The sequence below is a fragment of the Xylocopa sonorina genome, chromosome 5, assembly GCF_050948175.1.
Source record: "Xylocopa sonorina isolate GNS202 chromosome 5, iyXylSono1_principal, whole genome shotgun sequence".
Lineage (NCBI taxonomy): Eukaryota > Metazoa > Arthropoda > Insecta > Hymenoptera > Apidae > Xylocopa > Xylocopa sonorina.
Genome location: NC_135197.1, coordinates 10,948,564 through 10,966,270, shown reverse-complemented (window position 1 = coordinate 10,966,270; position 17,707 = coordinate 10,948,564). Strand labels below are relative to the sequence as shown.

The 17,707-nt window shown below is 48.6% G+C and overlaps 2 protein-coding genes across 3 annotated transcripts in view; both read right to left on the bottom strand.

Moving 5' to 3' along the window:
• Window positions 1-17,707, bottom strand: part of LOC143424053 (uncharacterized) — a 204,206-nt gene that overhangs the window by 58,647 nt on the left and 127,852 nt on the right. The gene's annotated exons all lie outside the window — the stretch shown is intronic.
• LOC143424026 (muscle-specific protein 300 kDa-like) overlaps window positions 1-17,707 on the bottom strand; it is a 51,044-nt gene that overhangs the window by 24,052 nt on the left and 9,285 nt on the right. For both annotated transcript variants that reach the window (XM_076895828.1, XM_076895829.1), the window contains exons 2-17: window positions 14,026-14,087; window positions 13,387-13,482; window positions 13,226-13,309; window positions 13,050-13,142; window positions 12,182-12,360; window positions 11,666-12,053; window positions 11,436-11,582; window positions 10,798-11,338; window positions 9,039-10,722; window positions 8,843-8,951; window positions 7,509-8,553; window positions 1,887-7,433; window positions 1,518-1,806; window positions 908-1,427; window positions 346-794; window positions 83-278 (exon numbers count right to left, since the gene is read on the bottom strand). In XM_076895828.1, coding sequence (XP_076751943.1) covers window positions 83-278; window positions 346-794; window positions 908-1,427; window positions 1,518-1,806; window positions 1,887-7,433; window positions 7,509-8,553; window positions 8,843-8,951; window positions 9,039-10,722; window positions 10,798-11,338; window positions 11,436-11,582; window positions 11,666-12,053; window positions 12,182-12,360; window positions 13,050-13,142; window positions 13,226-13,309; window positions 13,387-13,482; window positions 14,026-14,087 — 11,429 coding nt within the window. The remainder of the gene's footprint in view (window positions 1-82; window positions 279-345; window positions 795-907; window positions 1,428-1,517; window positions 1,807-1,886; window positions 7,434-7,508; window positions 8,554-8,842; window positions 8,952-9,038; window positions 10,723-10,797; window positions 11,339-11,435; window positions 11,583-11,665; window positions 12,054-12,181; window positions 12,361-13,049; window positions 13,143-13,225; window positions 13,310-13,386; window positions 13,483-14,025; window positions 14,088-17,707) is intronic.

Here is a 17,707-nt window from a genome sequence, read left to right as displayed (position 1 = left end):
AAGTATCGCTTTTGGATACGACCACGCGGAGTACGCTGCAAGATGTGACGCCATTTTTTCGTTCCTCGATATCGAATATTACCTGATACTTCTCGAGTTGCTCTTGCTTCTCCTCGAGCGTGTTCTTCAGCGAATAGTTCTTCAAGGATGACTCTGCGTCCGCCAGCCATGCTAACAAACGCTCCAACGAATTTTCGTATTCGCTCCATTGCTGGATCCTCTCCTCGATGCATCGAATGATGTCGTTTACAGCGGTGGCGAACTTTTTATGTTCGAATCTGTTGCACAAATCGAATTTCAATTTATTTCCTTTCTCACTGGAGTCTGAGCAACGATTGATCTTACCTTAACGTAGCCAGGTCTCTTTCCATAGATTCCAACGATCTTGGTGACAAATAGTGAGCACTTTGAGCCACGTGCTCGCTGAGGATGTTCAATTTCAACTCTCCTTCCCTCTGACCATCCTGGAGCTCTGTAATTTTCGCCAGCTGAGCTTGTAGGGCAGCTTTGTTGCCTGTATAGTCACTGTAATTCGCCAATTGCTCCCACTGTTGTTTCTGATAGTCCTGATACGACTTCTGAAGATCGTAGAACTGTTGGAACGTGTCTAGAAGAGTCTCCAAGTTGGATATGTTCTTCTGCGACATGTCGACCAGGTCCTCGTATCTTCCGGAAACGGAAGCAGCTTTCTGTTGGGCGTCTGATGGCGCCTGAGCTGTGTAGGTCAGCGCGTTTGCCTTTTCAGAGACTCCTTCGATGATGCGTTTGTACGACAGGATCTCTTGGTGCATGCCCTGCGAAATATAACGAATTCATTTCACTTTTATGAGAGAAACTAAAAAAATGGAGAACTTAAAATAATTGAAAATGATTTTCAATAAGAAGAGAACGGAGGAACGCGAATTACCTTGCTCTTCTGCAACTTGGATTTAATTTCCTGAAGGGAGGACCACGTGATCGACGCATCCTGTTTCACGGACCTCTCCATGGTGTCCAGCCAAGCCAAAATTTGCTGCAAGGTTTCTTGGTAGTTGGACCATTGCAAGGATTGAGCGTCCTGTTTCTTCTGCTGCTCGGCTATGTCCTCCACTAGTTTGTCCCATCGTTCGCGAGCTTGTCGCAGCTCGTGACGAATAATTTCTCTTCCTTGGGCGGACGTGTCGGCGAGAATTCTCTCTCCGAAGGATATCAGGCCTCCCAGACGATGTTCGCCCTGTTCTTTCTCAGCCAGCAGTATTTGCAGACGAGAAACCTTCTCCTCGAGGTTTCCACTGGTCTCGTCCTTCTTCAGGCCGGATAAACTTTGCTCCAATTGGGTCAGCCAGGCGTCGACCACCTTCAGCTTCTCCTCGTACGTTCGATGATCGTCCACGATAGTCTCGCACCTGGTTACCACTTGTTTGCTGAGCACGTGCAACAGTTGGTACCTGAAATTTTCAATGGAAGTTCGCAATTTTGAATTCTGTTACGGTTTAAGGATCTGAAAAAAGTTGTGTCTTTGATTTCAAGTAATTAACCTGTTGCTAATCTGAGAGATCATCGGTTTGATACGCTCAACACCGCTCGCGTGAAGCAGACTGTGAGACTTGTCAACAAATTCGTCTATTTTCGACTCCTCCTTGAATATGGCGTCACGCTTCTCTTTTAAGGCTTGCAATCGAGCTTCCTTGTCTTGCAAAGTGGGTTGCAGCTGTTGGTCCCTGAACGCTGCTTCCATCGCGCAGAACCATTTTGTATGCGCCTCCATCTTTTCCTCGAAATCTTGCCATTTCTGCAGGGCTGCCTTCTGTTTATCTTCCACTGATTCTACATAAAAAAATTACACGTAACAAACAGATTCAATGAGGTAAAATACGAAGCATAGATACTAGAGAAGCTGCAGATACCTATTTCGCTTAGATATTGACGGAGATTACTCTCCAGCACAGTGATTTCCTTGTTAATCGCGTCCCAGCCCTTTGGTGCGGTTCTCTTGATAACCGTATCGCTAAGTTCTTTCAATTTCCCAAGCTGTTCCGCACCCTGCATCTGATCATCCTTCAACATCGCCAATGTAGCAAGTCTCCTGGAGATATCCGTCCGTTCGCCAGTGACGTCATTGCACTCCGCGAGCTTCTCTCTCTCTGCATTCAGCCAATCGGAGAAGCTCTTCACTTGCAGGTTAAATTTGTGATGCTTCTCCACGCAATCTTCCAGGTTTTCCAATAAATCCTTTGACTTCGATACGATATTATGAAACAGTTGTTTGATAGAGGGTAAGAAGACGTTCAACGAGGTGTCCTTCGTCTGGTCCACCAGCTGCTGCGCCTTGTCGCAAACAGACTCCACCAGAGTCTGATGAGACATGATTTCCTGGTGCATAATCTTGTGATTTTGCAACTGCGCTCGCTTCTCTTCCAAGGTGCACTTCAGCTCAGTGTGCTGATGCATCGCGCGTTCCACGTCTCGAAGCCAGGCTGTCAACTGTTCGTGGGAGAGAGAGAACTCTGCGAACTGCATCAAACATTGGTCTAATTTCTGCGTGGTGTTCTGCAGGTCCTCGGAAAATCCGTCCCACAGTGTCCTCAGGTTCCTCAGTTGCTGTCTGATGATCTCTCTGCCATCAGGAGACGTGTGCACGTACAGTTTCTCTCCGAGGTCTATGACCGACTCGAATCTGGCGTTCTCCTTCGTTCTAGTGTCGCTGAGGTCGCGGATCAGCTTCTGTCTGCTTTGCAGCACTGACAAGTCGCCCACGATCTCGCTGTGCCTCTTCAATTCCGATTGAATGTCGGTGATCCATTGCAACAGTTGATTGTACTTCACGTTAAACGTGTTGTGCTCCTTCACGAACTGTTCGTACCGCATCACGGCCTCTTTTATTTGATTTTTGATAGCCTGGTACTTGGTAGTCTGTCTGGAGACCCTCGTAGCCAAGTCTGCCTCTGCCTCGATGCTCTGACTCTTCTCGATAGCGGCGTTGAACTCGGCCCCCTTCGCGATTATATTTTCTTCTAAAGCCCTCAACTTCTGCAGATGCGCCCTCTTCGCCTCCTCGGTGCTCTTCAGGCTCTGATCCTTCAACTGAGCCTCCATCTGCTTGATCCAACCTTCTAAACCTTCCACGATCTTCTCGAATTCGGACCATTGGTTGAACATGTGTTTCAGTTTGTCCCTGGCTGCCATGCATCGCTTCAGGAAGTCCTCCCATATCTTCTTCTGCTGTTCAAAGTTGGTCAGCAAGGCTGAGTGGCCTGGCAAAGAGGTTTGCTCTAGAACGATGTTCAATTGCTGGTTACAGTCGGCCAGAATTCGATCCCCTTCCGTCTTTTGTTGCAGCAGACTCTCAATCGCAGCGATCTTCGTCTGCGCTGTGTCTCGTTCGACTGAAAAGTCTTCGATGATCGGCGTGCCCTCGTTGATCACCGTGTTTATCCAGTCCCGAGTTTTCTCGAACGTCTGAAGATAGGCTTCGTGATTGGAGACGTGCTTCTCAGCGATACTGATCCGTCCTTCCACTTCGTTCGATAATTTGTCGTACGCTTCGATCACGTTGCCCAACATCTCGCTGGTGTCGTCGTCTGGCGCTGTACTCAATCGATCCTGAAGCTGTTGAAGGATGTTCTTGTGAACAGTTACGTCCTGTGCCACCGTCCTGTACAAGTGTAGAGTCAGTTTCTTCTCTTGCAATGTGGGCAATAACTCTTGCTTCTCACCCAACTTGTTCTGAGCATCGACCAGCCATTGCTTCACCTGCGAGAACTTGTCCTCGAACGAGGACCTGTGCATCATGTCGCTCTCTATCTTCTTGTAGATCGCGTTCGTACGGTCCGCCATCGCGTCCACGCGGTTACGGAAGTTTCTCAGTTCCGTTCTGATCATCTCTCTCTGGTCTGGTGTGATCCTAGCGAAGAGAGCTTCGCCAGCCTCGGCTGTTTTGTTCAGTATAGCCTGTCCAACCTCTCGTTCCTCCGCGAACGCTTTCAACTCTTTCAGACGAGACTGGTAGAACGTAATTGGCTTTGGTCCTGTGATTTCGTCGAACGCTTTCAAGGTCTTCTCAGCGTTCTCGATCCAAGCTTCGAGCTTCTTCTTGTTAGCCACGTACTGATCTCTGTTCCCTTTCAGTTCTCGAAGTCTGTCCAAATGCTGCGCCAAGAACTTCAGCACGTAATCGTAACGCGTGTTTAGGTGATTTATGTACTGGTTCACTCGAGACTCGGAGCTGACTCTGGTGATGTCCTCCGCCAAAGCGGTCAGCTCTTTCAATTCCGTTTGATACTCCATCACGGTCTTCTGCACCTGACTCATCTCCGCGATTTTCTGCTCGATGTCGTCGAAATTGAGCAACGCGGACGCCTCGGCTCTGATTCTGTTCTCGTTCTCCTTCAACCAGGACAGAACGTTCTCCGAAGTCAGTTCGTAACGCTGCCAGAGAGCAATGTTTCGCTCGAGGTCGTTCTTGATCTTGCTGTAGCTGCTCTTCAGGGACTCCAGATCGACCTCCACCTTGTCGCGGTCTGCCTTCAGGGCTGCCATTGTCTCAGCGCTCTCCACCGACGACAGAAGCTTCAACGAGTTGTCGGTGTCTTCCTTTCTGGCCACGCAGTCGGCGATTCCAGCCTCCACGTCTTTCAACGAGGCCATTTTCACTTCTAGGTTGTAGCGATCGCTGCTCTGCTCGGGCTCGCACCAGGCAACCTTCTCTTTGAGCGTCACCACCATACGCTGAAGGGCTCCAAACTTCTCGTGGTACAATTTAGTCAAGAACGCTACCAGCGTGGCTATCACTTTGTTGGCGTGGCTGGCGACGCCGTCTCTTCGCAGCTGCAACGCTTGCAACTCCTTGGGCAGGCTGGACCTGGAAATACTGGGATACTCCGTCGACATTTTCGTCAACGTCTCTTCAACCTTCGACAGAGAATAGTCGCATTTCTCCAACTCCGTCTTCAGCTCCTGACACTTGTTGATACGTCCAAGAATCTTGGTGTTTTCACCGGTCAAGTCGTCGCATTTGATGATGTCTTCTCGGATCTTCGAGATCAGGTCGCCGGATCTCTTCATCTCCTGCCTGATCGCTCGCTCTCTTTCATTCAACGTGGACGCCAAAGACTCTAGCTTATCAGCAGAGCTTTTAACCAGCTTGAATTGATCGTCCAACAGTTTGTGCAGAGCATTCAGAGTGGGTATGTCTGTGTCGTTGTTCAGCTTCACCAGTTGCTCGATTTTAGTGACAATGTTCTGATACAGCTGTTGATAGCCAGGCAGCTCTTCTCTGTATCTTATCAATCTTGTCTGGCAATTTTCAGCGTCCATCATACGTTCGAACGCGGTGGTTAAAGCTTCATTGGTGTTGGTGAGCCACTTGGTGAGTTCAGACTTGGTCTCCTCGATCTGTTTCCAAATGATCACCTGGGTCTCGTAGGCTTGCAGTTTCCCACTAATGTCATTGTAAGAGTCTTGGTATCGCTGTCGCACCTCGGCCAGATCGTTCTCGATCAGTTCAGAGTTGAATCTGGGCATCAGAGAAGCCTCCTTCGTCAACTGCTGAGCCTTTGCATCCATCTTGTCCAAGAATTGCTTGCCCTTCTTCAACGCGTCCAATGCTTTCTTATGCTTCTCCAGTGCCATGCTGGCTTGGGTGATATCGTAAGGCACTCCTTTCACCGATCCGCACAAACTGTTCGCTTCGTCGATGGATTTCTTCAGTTTCTGTCTGGCTTCCTCGTAAACCTTCCAATCGTTGTTCATGTCAGCGTATTTCTTGCGCTGCTCGCGGAGAAGCTCGTTGACCTTCTCCCAATTAGCGTCCACGGACGACAGGACGACTTGGATGTTGGTCGTCGATCGTTGGTCCTCTTTCATCAATGTACTTCCTTCGAAGTGTAGAATTTCTTTCTCCTGTTCTCGTTTCTGGTGCTCCTCGATCAGCTGATCGATCTTTTCCACGGCAGGCGCCAGCTGTTTGCAAGAGTCGACGTTGTACACCGTCTCCTGAAGAGCCGTCTGGGTATTCAGTATCTTCTCAGTGATGGTTTGCTGTAGAGTTCTGAAGTTGTTCCACTTGGCGTCAAGGTTCTCCAGCCTGTCGCGTTTTACGGATATCTCGTTCTTCAAGGCTAGAGCTTTGTTCTCCAGATCGTTCAATAAACCTGACGCTGAGAGAGGTTTCCCTTGTTTATCCCTGATTTGAATGCCTACAGCGCTGTCAGGCAGGACATGCTGCTTCCAGCTGTCTATCTTGTCGTATATGGTCTGCAACTCGGATGAGAATCTGTCTAAATCAGCGATGGTGGGCTTTCTGGCCTCTGCCTCGTACTTGCAGTGACTCAGCTGAGCGTTAGCGTCGTTCAACCAACTAAGCAACTCTATCCACTTTTCTAACCCCTTCTTCTTCTGTTGCAGGTCCTCCTCCAACGCGTTGTACTTCTTCGCCAAGTTGGTGTACGTCTCGTCGAGGGCAGCTGCTTCCATCACCGATCCCCTGGCGGACAGCTGTTTCACCTCGTCGTAGATAGCCGCGAAGCTTGGCTGCTTCTCCGAGTGTTCCTGGATGTACGCGTGAACAGCTTGCAGGTTCGTGTCGACGGTGTCGACGGTGGCGTCGCTGATCTCAGCGATGTTCGATCTCAGCCGTGACATCCAGTTCTCGAAATCGGTGATCTTCATCTGGAACTCCTGTCTAGCCAATAGGGAATCGGAGACTTTGTTTATCTGCAGTCTAACCGTGTCAGCCAGCTTGCTGACTCTGGATTTGATGTCGGACACGCGAGCTTTCAGATTGGTCGCGCCTTCCAAGGACAGACCATGGCTGATGTGATCCGACACTTGTGTCAGCGATATCAATTGCGCCTGGTGGTCGGATATAGTCTTGTTGAACTCCTTCAGCCGCGTCAGCTCTTTTTCCAACACTGACACCTCGGGCGTTTGCGTGTTAGGCTCCACGAGGACCGTTCTTTCCGATTTCTCCAACCATTCGGTGAACTCCTTGATCTCAGACTCGAAGCTGTTCCACGAGGTGACCAATTTGTCCAGTTTCGTGGTGGTTTGCACAGCCACATCGTGCACAGCGTTCCAACGCGTGTGGACAGCGTCCACTTCGTCGGAGGCTGACGTTTTACCAGTTATCCGTTGGCTGATCAGAGACAGGTCTTGGACTTGAGGGAAGTGTTGCTGGCATCGAATTTCGAATGCTTTTGCAGTCTCCAGCATCTGAGCTGCCTGAGGTAGGGTGGTGGGTTTGCTGCCTATGGTAGCTGCCTTCGATTCTGCTTCCTCGATCCATGGTTTCAATGCTTGGATCCCTTTCTCGTATTCCTTCCAAGTTTGCAAGTTCTCAGCGGCTGTCTGTCGTTGAACTACGATGCTCTTCTGCAGGGATTCGATGGTCTTCTCGAGGTGCATAATGTCGCTGCGCAGTTGCTTGCCTGGACGACTATCGCCACCATCTGAAACTGAAAGAAGAGGTATCGTAAAAACTGTTTTTAGTGTTAGAAGTAGAACGTGGAAGATTCGATTTGGTTACTAACCTTTCACGAGCTTCTGAGACTCCTCTTCGAGGAACTTGAGTGTTTTGATCTTTTCTTGGATCTCCTTCTGCAAGCTCTCAGTTCTGTATACCATCTCCTCAGGAGTGGTAGCTAAGTTTTCAGTGTCAGCTATCGACTGCGGTGCACTCTGCTGGGTCCACAGCTGCAATTCGTTCAGTTTCGCCTGGAACTTGTTCCATCTGATGCTGTGCTGTTGAAGATGCACAACCTTCTCCTGCACAGTCTTCAGAGTGGTCTCCATCTTCTTCTCGGTTATCGTGATCTCTTTTCTTAACACTTCTTTCTTTTCTGGTGGTGCAATCTCTGTTAAATGACTGTACGTCTCCTGCAGTTTCTTCAGCAACTCTTCAGCTGACTTTCTTAGGGTAGAACTGAAGTCCTGCTTATGTTGAAGATCAGAAGACACCTGGGAAGCATCGTAGTAGGTAGTTGTCTCGATTTTCCTCAGTTCCTCGTCGGCTTGTTCGATCAACTTCAAGATCTCCTCTTTCTGCTCCAAATACGTGTTCCACAGCTTCTGCGAGCTCTTCAAAGACTTCAAAGTCTCCACGCTTTGCCCGTACGTGTCGTTCCAGCTGGATTCCAATTGCTGAACTTCCAAAGACACGAATGGCGGGGCGTGTTGATCCTTCAGAAGATCTTTGCCGCGTTGCAACATGCTGACGATGCTTGGTCTCTGTTGCTCCAGTTGATTCAGACGTGTTTCCTGGTTGGTAACCGCGGCTTGAAGAGTCTCAGGGCTCTCAGCAACCACGTCGACCTTCGAGACATCGCGAACTTTGCGCAGAAGAGTGCACACCTCGCGCACGTCCTTTCTGTAGGTGTAACTCTTCGAGTAGATGTCGGTTTTCGTCATGGTGATCTCTATGGTTGGTATCAGGTTCTTGTAACGAGTGATCAATTGTTCCAGACGGTGCTGCTCGGAGATGGCTTCATGGTCCGAACGATTGGACGTCAGACTGTCCAGGGTTTGGACCAACCACTTCATTTCTTCGCGTTTGCTGTCTGCTTCTCTGCATATTTTCTAGCGAGGAATAAAGAGGAGATCATTATAGCCTAACGAACATCGTGATGACACAAACTACGAATCTTTTCGTTTGAAATTTCTTTTGATATATACAGGATTATATTTACCGTTAAAACTTGAACCTATCCAACATGAGGAATGCGAGACAAAATATACAAAAACGTTTAAATGCGAAGCGGATGATAAAGAGATAATTGCATGCTTTATATGATGTTACAATGGAACTTTTAACTCATTTGAATCCAAGTGATCATTCGTCGAGTGTGAAAACAGGCATACTTCCTACCTGGAATATCGTCTTCTCCGTTTCGAATTCCTCCAGCGTGTTCACCTCGTGCAGTATGGTCCTCAGGTTGCTGTCCACGTGATCCATCCATCGCACCATCTCGTCGAATCTGAATGAACAATTCACAGGAGAAATAAGTGATTAGTAAACGTCGAAAACGCATCTCGATTAGCATCGCGAAGGCTGGAATACCCACTTCTTCTTGTAGGCAGCCCACTGCTCAGGCACTTGTTTCAATTGTTCCCTCAAACGCTCCACTCTCTGAGCGGAGTCCTCCCACAGGCGTTCTGCGTTCTGCGCGGCCTCGGCCAAGGTATTGTCCTCAGGTTTCATCTGGCTGTACGCGTGGCTGATCCTCTTCAACGACTGCAAGCACTTCTCCACGCCGAGCACGGTGCCACGGTTCACGAAGAACTCCTTGTTCCGCTGCAGTATGCTCTCCACGTTGTCGTTCTTCATCAGCGCCTGCTGCTCCGAGTTCACCTCGACCTCGATCTCTTTCAGGTAATGCAGGAACGTGGTTTCGTCCAGACGGAACTCGAGTCTCATCAGATGAAGCGGTGCGAAAGTCAACACCTCCTTCCAGCGTCTTTGAAGTGCTTCCACGGCTTCGAGAATAGGTGCTTGTTTCTCGATAGGCAGGATGTTCTTCAGGTCGTATCCAGCATTGGTGAAGTCCTGGATCCATTTCTCGTTCACGTTGCTGAAGAAGTTCTTGTGATACTCGATGGATCGTCTATTGTCGGTGTGTTTGTCGTTCATCATGGTCTCCGCGACCGACAGCCACTCGCACACTTGCCTCTCGCTGTCCTTGAACTTGGTCCAGCATCTGACGGCTTCCTGGAGTCGTTGTTCTTGGGCTTGAGCCGCTTGAGAGACTCTGTTGAACCGTTCGTTCAATTCTCTCAGAGTTTTGCCACCTTCAGCGGTGTCCACGTCAGCGTGGCTGTCGACGGATTTAACTATACTGGTGAACACTTTGTTCTTGGACTCTAGCATGGATTTGTAGTAGAGAGTCCTAGAGAAGAAGGTCTTGTGACGCTCCAATTGAGCCAGGATGTGCTCTCTACCGCCTGATAGGTCGACGGTCGTTAACATCCTCTCTGCTTCGTCCAACCAGGTAGCTATTTCCTTTTGACCAGCTTCCAGGGACTCTTGCTGTACTAGAAGCTGATGATACAGGTGTAATTGCATTGGTATCAATGCTCGTACTTTAACCAGAGCTTCTTTCTCTTTCTTCAGTGTGTTCATCATCTTGTCCACCTCGTCACGGGATAGATCTTGAATCAGCGTCTGGAATTTCTTGCTGATGCTCTTGAATAAGTCTTCGATCCCTTCGACTTCATTGTGGAAGACTTGCAGCTTCTCACCGTAGGCCTTGATCTTCTCAGTAGTAGTCAGATCGGTGGCTGACAAGGCTGACTCGACGTTTCTCAGCCACTTCTGCAGGGTCTCCACACCTGCTCTGTAGTCCTTTCTATTTCGTATCACGTCACCTGCGTGCATGTACTGCTTAGCTTCCTGGAACAGGGACTCCCATCTGGACGTCAGGTTCGTGTAACGTTGTTTCAGTTGCAGAGCGACTGGCTCGTCGGATGTGGCGATCAAAAACGTCACTGTGTCGGAAAGCTGTTGGTGTTTGTCCTTCCACACGCTTATGTCTTGGAAGAACTCCATTCTCTCTTCTTCTGGGAGGTTCAAGGCTGGTTCAGCTGTGTTCAACCAGGCGACGAACTCGTCCGCGATCACGTTCCATCGACGCCAGTAAGCTACCACTTCCTCGAGCATGCTTTGCACGCAACGAAGGTCCATGGATACGCTCTTCCACTTGTCGCTGGTCTCGCGCATAAAGCGATCGATGCTGGCGCTTTCTTCACGATCTGAGAACATACAACAATCGATATTTCTATAACAAACGTCTGTAAAAGCTGGAAAATTAGAAAAGCGTTACTGACCGACATTGCCCTCGCGTTTGTAGTCGTCGACGACCTGTTGCATGTCCAGGTACGCCTTCTGGAACTCCTGGAAGATTCTGTTTCTTGACACAAAGTTTCTGTACTGCTCCAACATCTGATGCACGCTCTCCTCCGTCCCGTACTTCACGCTCCAACCCTTCAGCTTGGTCTCGACTAGGAACAAGAAAGCAATAAGGCAGCACTTGTGCTCCAGGAACTTTAATCGGATTCTACGCTTGGCGGCGCGATCTGGCAGGCTGTCCAGTCTGGCCGCCATTTCGTTCAGCTGTTGCGGGTGCACTTTCAGCGCGGCCTCGGACATCCTGGCCGTCTGGAACCGCTCCGTCATGGACGGAAGATCGAGGAAGAACTTCTTGTGCTCCTCGAGCTTGTTCGAGATTATGTTCGCCGTCTCCTCAGTCATTTCTTCCGGGATGTCGTTGTCGGATAATAAGAGGTCCTCAGCGCGGCACAGCCATCTGCCTACCACGCCTAACTCGCCTGGTAAATAGGAGTCTAACAGCCAAAGCCAGCGCAACATCTGAGAATTTGAAACAAAACCGATTTCTATCCGTAATATCCATTCCCTTCAATTTAATGCCAACAATAGATTGTACAAAGCGTCCATATTAACTTACAAGCATTTCCATGGTCTTCCACAAGTTCCGCACGTGGCCCCAAGAGTCGCGCGTGATGCTTATCATACTAGGCGTCTCGACAAGACGCTGCAGCTTATTATATATGACTCTTTGTTGCTCGACTTCCGCTTTCAGGGCAGCGTATTCCTGCGAAATTCACAAAGAACACCCATTGTACGTAAAATCGTCGGGACGCATCGCGATTCTGTAGCGGAACCAGTGAAACGTACGTCAAAGCCTAACGGAGAGCTCTCCATCTGCTCCAGGAACTTGAGTCTCTCGTAAAGCCAGCTGAGCAGGCTGTCGTACTCCTGCTGGACAGCCGCGAACGAATCGGAAGCTGCTGATCCTGGTTCCGGGTATTTGTGCAAGAACTGAGCCACGTAGGTCATTATAGATTTCTCGTCTGGTTGGGGAACGTCGACGTCCTCGGGGTCGAGGAGTCTGGCGATGCCTAGTTCCGATTCAGCCACGTTGAACGCGGTTGCTAAACGCGCTCTGTTCGTTGCCTCCCTCATGGCCGCGATGTTCACCAGGTTCGCCTTAATGGCGTCGATGATGGCCAAGAAAGCGTTGCCGTCGCGCCAGCTTTCGCCGAAATCGCGAACCTTTATGTCCCTGTGCGGAGAAAATCGAATTCACGGTTTCAATAATTGAGATTCAATTGCAGGTCAGCTAAAAAGTCAATTGAAGGCTTGCTTCATTTTTTTTAACGACTGATGCATCGAATATTTGTTTATACTGACTTTGGCAGGGCGTTGGTGACCCATTGCAGCAGAGTCTTTCTCGCTCCCTGCTTCCATTTCTCGCTGCTGATACGCTTTCTCTCGCTCGCCGCTGAACCTTGCGTACTCAGACTCTCCAGACTGCTCTGACTGCCCCAGGTGTGCCCGAGATACTCCAATGCTCTGGTGTTCTCCTCGATCTAGAAAAACGAGCGATCAGTGGACGGGCGAAATTTGCCGCTCGAACAACGACACCGGGGGCGGAAACAGAGATATTCACAGAGGGAAGGACTAGCGTGCGTACTAGGGTGATGCGTAAGATCATGTGGGTGCGTGCTAACTTAACAGTCTCCTCTGTACACACAAAATTTCTCTACGGCTTTTATCGTTTCTCGCCAACGTCGTACCAGGTTATACGATATAATCTTTCTTTTTTTTTATTTTTTTTGGTTCATTCCATTTTTTAAATAGCTACTCACCTTCCTTCGATCCTTCGATCGTAGCTTGTTTTTGTGGAATAAATACGGTTAGCAGGATGGAATGTAATTTCTTACTTCGCTCTTAACGAGGATTAATTTTCTGAATAAGGAAAGAAGCGAGAAAAAAAAAGAGAAAAACTGTCGAGCGACAGAAAGATGCCTGCACTCCCGCATGGAATGTAAGAGAACAGCGATCAACCAACGTCGTGGACGTATGCAAATTAATCCCCGTTGCAAACGATCGTTGTAGTGCTGCCGCGCGTACATCGTAACGCGTTTATGTAATACAATGTTACATGTGACACGAGCATCGTATTTAAGCAACTACCGCATTCTATAATAGTTGCAACCGTGCTTTCTTTTTGCGTAGATTCGATCGTGTTCGACTGTGCAAACGGAACAGCGTCTACCTGGAAGTACAGGATGATGGTCCATATCAGGCCCAATACCACTGGCGGTCGTCCGTCCACCAGATCGGACGAGTTTATGTTCACCAATTTAATCTGCAAAAGATCGTTTCCATCGTACGTTAGCAATCACACGATTTCAGTTGCATTTTGCAACTGATATCCTTCCATTTACTCACTTTCTTGCTCTGTAAGAATTGAAGCGCGGTATTAGCGTTACTGAGGAAATGTGGTCTCTTCAAGTTACGGCCCCTTTCCACCGGCTGCGAACAGAGAAACGCGTTTCGCTCGAGTGTGTATTTTACAGACCAGAGTTAGGATAGTCGCCAGGCGAACTTACCAGCTTCTCGCCGGACAGAACTTCGAGCAATGCCAATAGGCGGGTACCATCTTTGAGGTCCTCGATCAGGTCGTCCACTCGAAGCGGTGGACTTCTCTGAAAGCGATTTCAATCATCCATATTCTCTTTCTTCTCAATGAATATCCGTCGAGAAACTCGTCGAAACGAGCAGCGGATATTTACTCGAACAAGTTTATCGGATGTAGAAGTTTATTGGAATCAAAATTTCGAAAATCTCTCGGGGGGAAATGAAATTTTTCTGAAATTTCAAGGTGTCACGCTACTTCGAGGGCGTGCACGTCGCGAGGAAGCAACTCGATGGTTTCTAATTCAAGTTTCGAAGTATCCGGAAGTGCGGAAGTAGGGGAGCGGTATCGAGACTCGCGAGCCAGGCACGAGTTACTCCACCGAACTTTTGATATTCGTGATGAGAAGTAATTTCAGCGATCCCTTATTATGTGGCAGGGACGGTGGAAAAAAAAAGAGAAGAAAGGAGAAGTTTGCACGGTGTTCCGTGTACGAGAAATACTTATAAAGAAGAGGACTGTTCGTACGAGGCAGAAATAGACGGCAGACTGCGAGGTCGTTGACCTCGTGCCGCCTGGTTCCGGAAAATCGCTTTCACGAGTTTTTCCTTACCTTGGAGAGGTAGGAATTGATCCAGTTGACAAAGGTCTTCTTCTGTACGCGTTCTTGTTCATCTGGAAAGAAGAGACTGGATTTTGGTATCTCGCAAACAATATACTTATTAGTACTTATAAATGTAACTGCTGTTTAATTAGTAAAATAATTCTAATCGAGTAGCCAACACGAGCAAAGACAGAATTGTTTCGCGTTCGAAAATCTAATCAGGTTTTCCAAGGCTACCAGGAACAATACGTGGAAGTGTCGTCTCCTGTCCCATTTCTTCCACACTTCATGGTCTCGAAGTGCCTCGTGCGGCTACCGCCCATTAATCTTCGAAACGTGCCGAATCTCAAGGTTACCATATCCTATGTCTCCTACGAGATAGAACGTCTCTCGGACGTGTTTCGAGATAAATGAAAATTCTTCTTGTTGGCTTACGTAAAAGTATTACGTTAATCCTCGTTACAAGCCAGGACGTATGAGAGAATCGATCTTTGACGATCGTAAAATAAAAAAAAAATAAAAAAAAAAGAAAAAACGATACTCGTATTTCTTTGTTGGAAGTTTCGAAGAGGCAACGGTGCGTTTTTCACACCGTTCGCGATTGACAGAAAATATGGAAATTTCGTCAGCGATACCGGTGCCGGTTGAATATATAATCGATATTTGCCTCTCGAACCTAAGAATAATCGTGACGCGTTGTTTGGCGACATTGATAGGAGAGATCGAAAAAAAAAAGAACGGCTACTGTAATATTCATACGTCGCGTTCTAGCAAATTGTTCAGTCTTGGCCGTCAATTACGTCATCGTCAATTGCGCCTCGTGATCGCCCCGCCGCGTGAACTTTAAATCGAATTAGACGCCGCGGCTCGCGATTCGCGGCTTATCGCGTATCGTATGAAAGCCGATTAATCCCGTTCGACCGCGGATTAGAGGAGGGAAATTCGTCGGTACGATCCGCGGCGGCGCTAGGTAGCCGAAACCAGTTTCTCGCGCTGTAAATTTAGCCAGCCGCGGATGCCACGTCGAATAGGCTGCTTTTATTGGCGATAAACGTGCACGCTCTTACGTGGGCCTTTAAAATATCCTTTCGGGTGTCCTCGATCATACGCGCGATAGTGTTCCATTCATTTCTCGGTGCACGAGTCCATGTGTCTGTCTATTTATAAACGATCGTTGATGCACGATTTTTTGCTCACTCGCTATTAACAGCTAAGCGAAAATAGAAGAAAACTGTGCGCTCTTATTGTTGAGTTTGGTCAACTTATCGTTACGCAAGAGCGTAAAAAGAAGTTGCCTCGACGATTTCGAGGGAACGAAATTCGTGAATTACCAGCGTTTCTAATTTATGCACCCTTAGTGCTCGCGCGAGAGGCACCCACCAACCGTAATTACGGTGTTCCCATGAAAATCCACCTTTCCTACCGCCTCCCCTCGTGTTGGTATCACGAATCGTGTTATAAATCACGGTTTGGCGACGCGTGGCTCGCGTTTTGGCAACGATCACATCGCACGATGGATGGTGGCCGTCGATAAGCGCGTGTGCAAGAGGAAAAGTCTCTCGAGGACTCGAGCCTCAATTAAAAGGTACGCGCGGGCTTGCACGTGAACGCGAAAGAAGAAGAGGGCCGTGTGTAGAGGACGGCGGGTGTTGGCAACGCATACGTGATTCGCATGCACGCAGCGTGCTGTCACATCGCGCGTCAAAAGTACAGTGCTCTCGTCTCCAGACAGTGTGCAGCTACGTCGTGCATGGACGGAGCCGCTTATTAACGTGGCTTTGTCCCCCTTTACATATTCATTGCTCCTAGTCTGGTGGAAAGACGTCGGATGCTCGAGGTCACGGGAACAAACTGGTTTTTGCGATTTTTGTTCAGCCGAAGTGGCACGTGACGCGGAACATCGGTGCTTTCGTTTTTACATTTTATAGCAAAATACGAGTGGAAACTTTCTGGGAGCGAGGCCTCCGATCGAGGCTATAGAAATGTGGATCACGACGGACTCTCGTGGGAAGCGATCGCATTGTTTGTTAATAGGTGTTCCTCCTTTCTTAATGCGACATGAGTCAGCACTTGTAAATAGAGCTGGGAACATTCGGGTATTAAATTCGACACTCGAACGGTTTTTCGCGAGGATCTATTATTATCGCGCCGAGCGTTATTCTCATTGATGACACGTCGAGATTCGAAGGGTACTGTCGTTTCGTACGGAGATCAAGCCGAGGATCGAATCGAGGCTCTTCCTTGTACGGCTGACTTATTAATTTGTACGCTACTTGGGGATTGCGAGCGCGGTTCGTGATTGATGCGCGGTTAATGCGCTGTAAAATTGCACGTTCCGCGCGAACGCAGTAATTTAGCTGTACGCCTAGACGATCGGAGGCCCGAGCAAAAACTCGCGGAAGAACTAAACGGAGAGGCGCGAACGAAAAGGAAGACGAGAACGAATTATGTAACGAGGTGCGAACGGAGGATTACGTTATTGCTTGTGGATTAAACGAATTCGATGTTTTATTGGCGATTTAATGGACGGGTAATGAGGATCGCGAGTACCGGGCAGACACGCGATAAATTTCGATGAGATACGTCCGTCCGGGTGTCTTGGTACTGTTAACCGTGATCCATCGGGTGGAAGTAAAAAGAGTTTAAATTGGCCGCGTGCATCGTAAAACGGCGGCGTTCCACCACGATGGAGGACGATTAATCTCGCTGTATTTTCAGGTCAGCACTCACGGAACTTTTACGCGTTATATACCGTTGGCTGCGTCTCGGATGAAAGGTGCGGTCGCTCCGGACGAAAAGTAACGTCGAACACGGCGTGTCTGTTCGAGCAGGACACTATCTACTGTGCGTCACGCGGTTGCCATATACATACGCTGTTAATGATCATTAGTATGATCATTAAGCCTACCAGTGTATCTATTAAAAAAACGGACTCTGCATACAACCGACTCGATCCAGAAGAAACTCGCGTACCTCCTCGGTGATGTTCATCGAACTCGTTAGACGAGAACAAGAACGTACGTTTTGAAAATAATATAAGCGCAGCGATTTCTTTTTCTTGTCATTTTTATATTCCGTGTTCGATCAACGGTTTCCAATCTCATGAATGGCAAATAAACTCCGACCTATCTCAATGGTTCGGTTCGAACTGTTTGAACGGAACGTTCGAATCAGCTCATTACGCGGCAGACGTGTCTTGCCACCAGATAACGGCTATCAGACTTGCACGAGCGAGCTCCGGTTTTACCAAGCGCAATTAAACAGAAACAATCGAGGGGACAACAACGGCTGGAGCGCGACGGGCGTGGTTACTTAACGCGTACGAATGCCCGCCGCGCGTAATTGTTCAGCCTCGTAAAAGAGCGCGCGCGAGCTACCCTTTTCTTCTTTCCGATCGTCGGAGCGTCGTCGAGCCGACATTTAAAATTATCTCGCCTTTCGCCCCCTCTCATTTTTCCTCGAAAAGAGCCGCACGCACAACGCGGGACTCGCATATAAATTCGTATTTTTAGCGCTTTCGTCCGGCCAGCGCGGTGGAAGATGTCGAAACCAGAAGGGTAGACGAGGATGGGACGATCGGTGAAGTGGGACAAATTCTCGTGGATGAGCTCATACGCCTGATAGCGTCTCCCTCTCTTTCGCTCTTGTAACAGAGAGACTGCAGGAGAAAGGGAATCGATCGAGTTTCTTT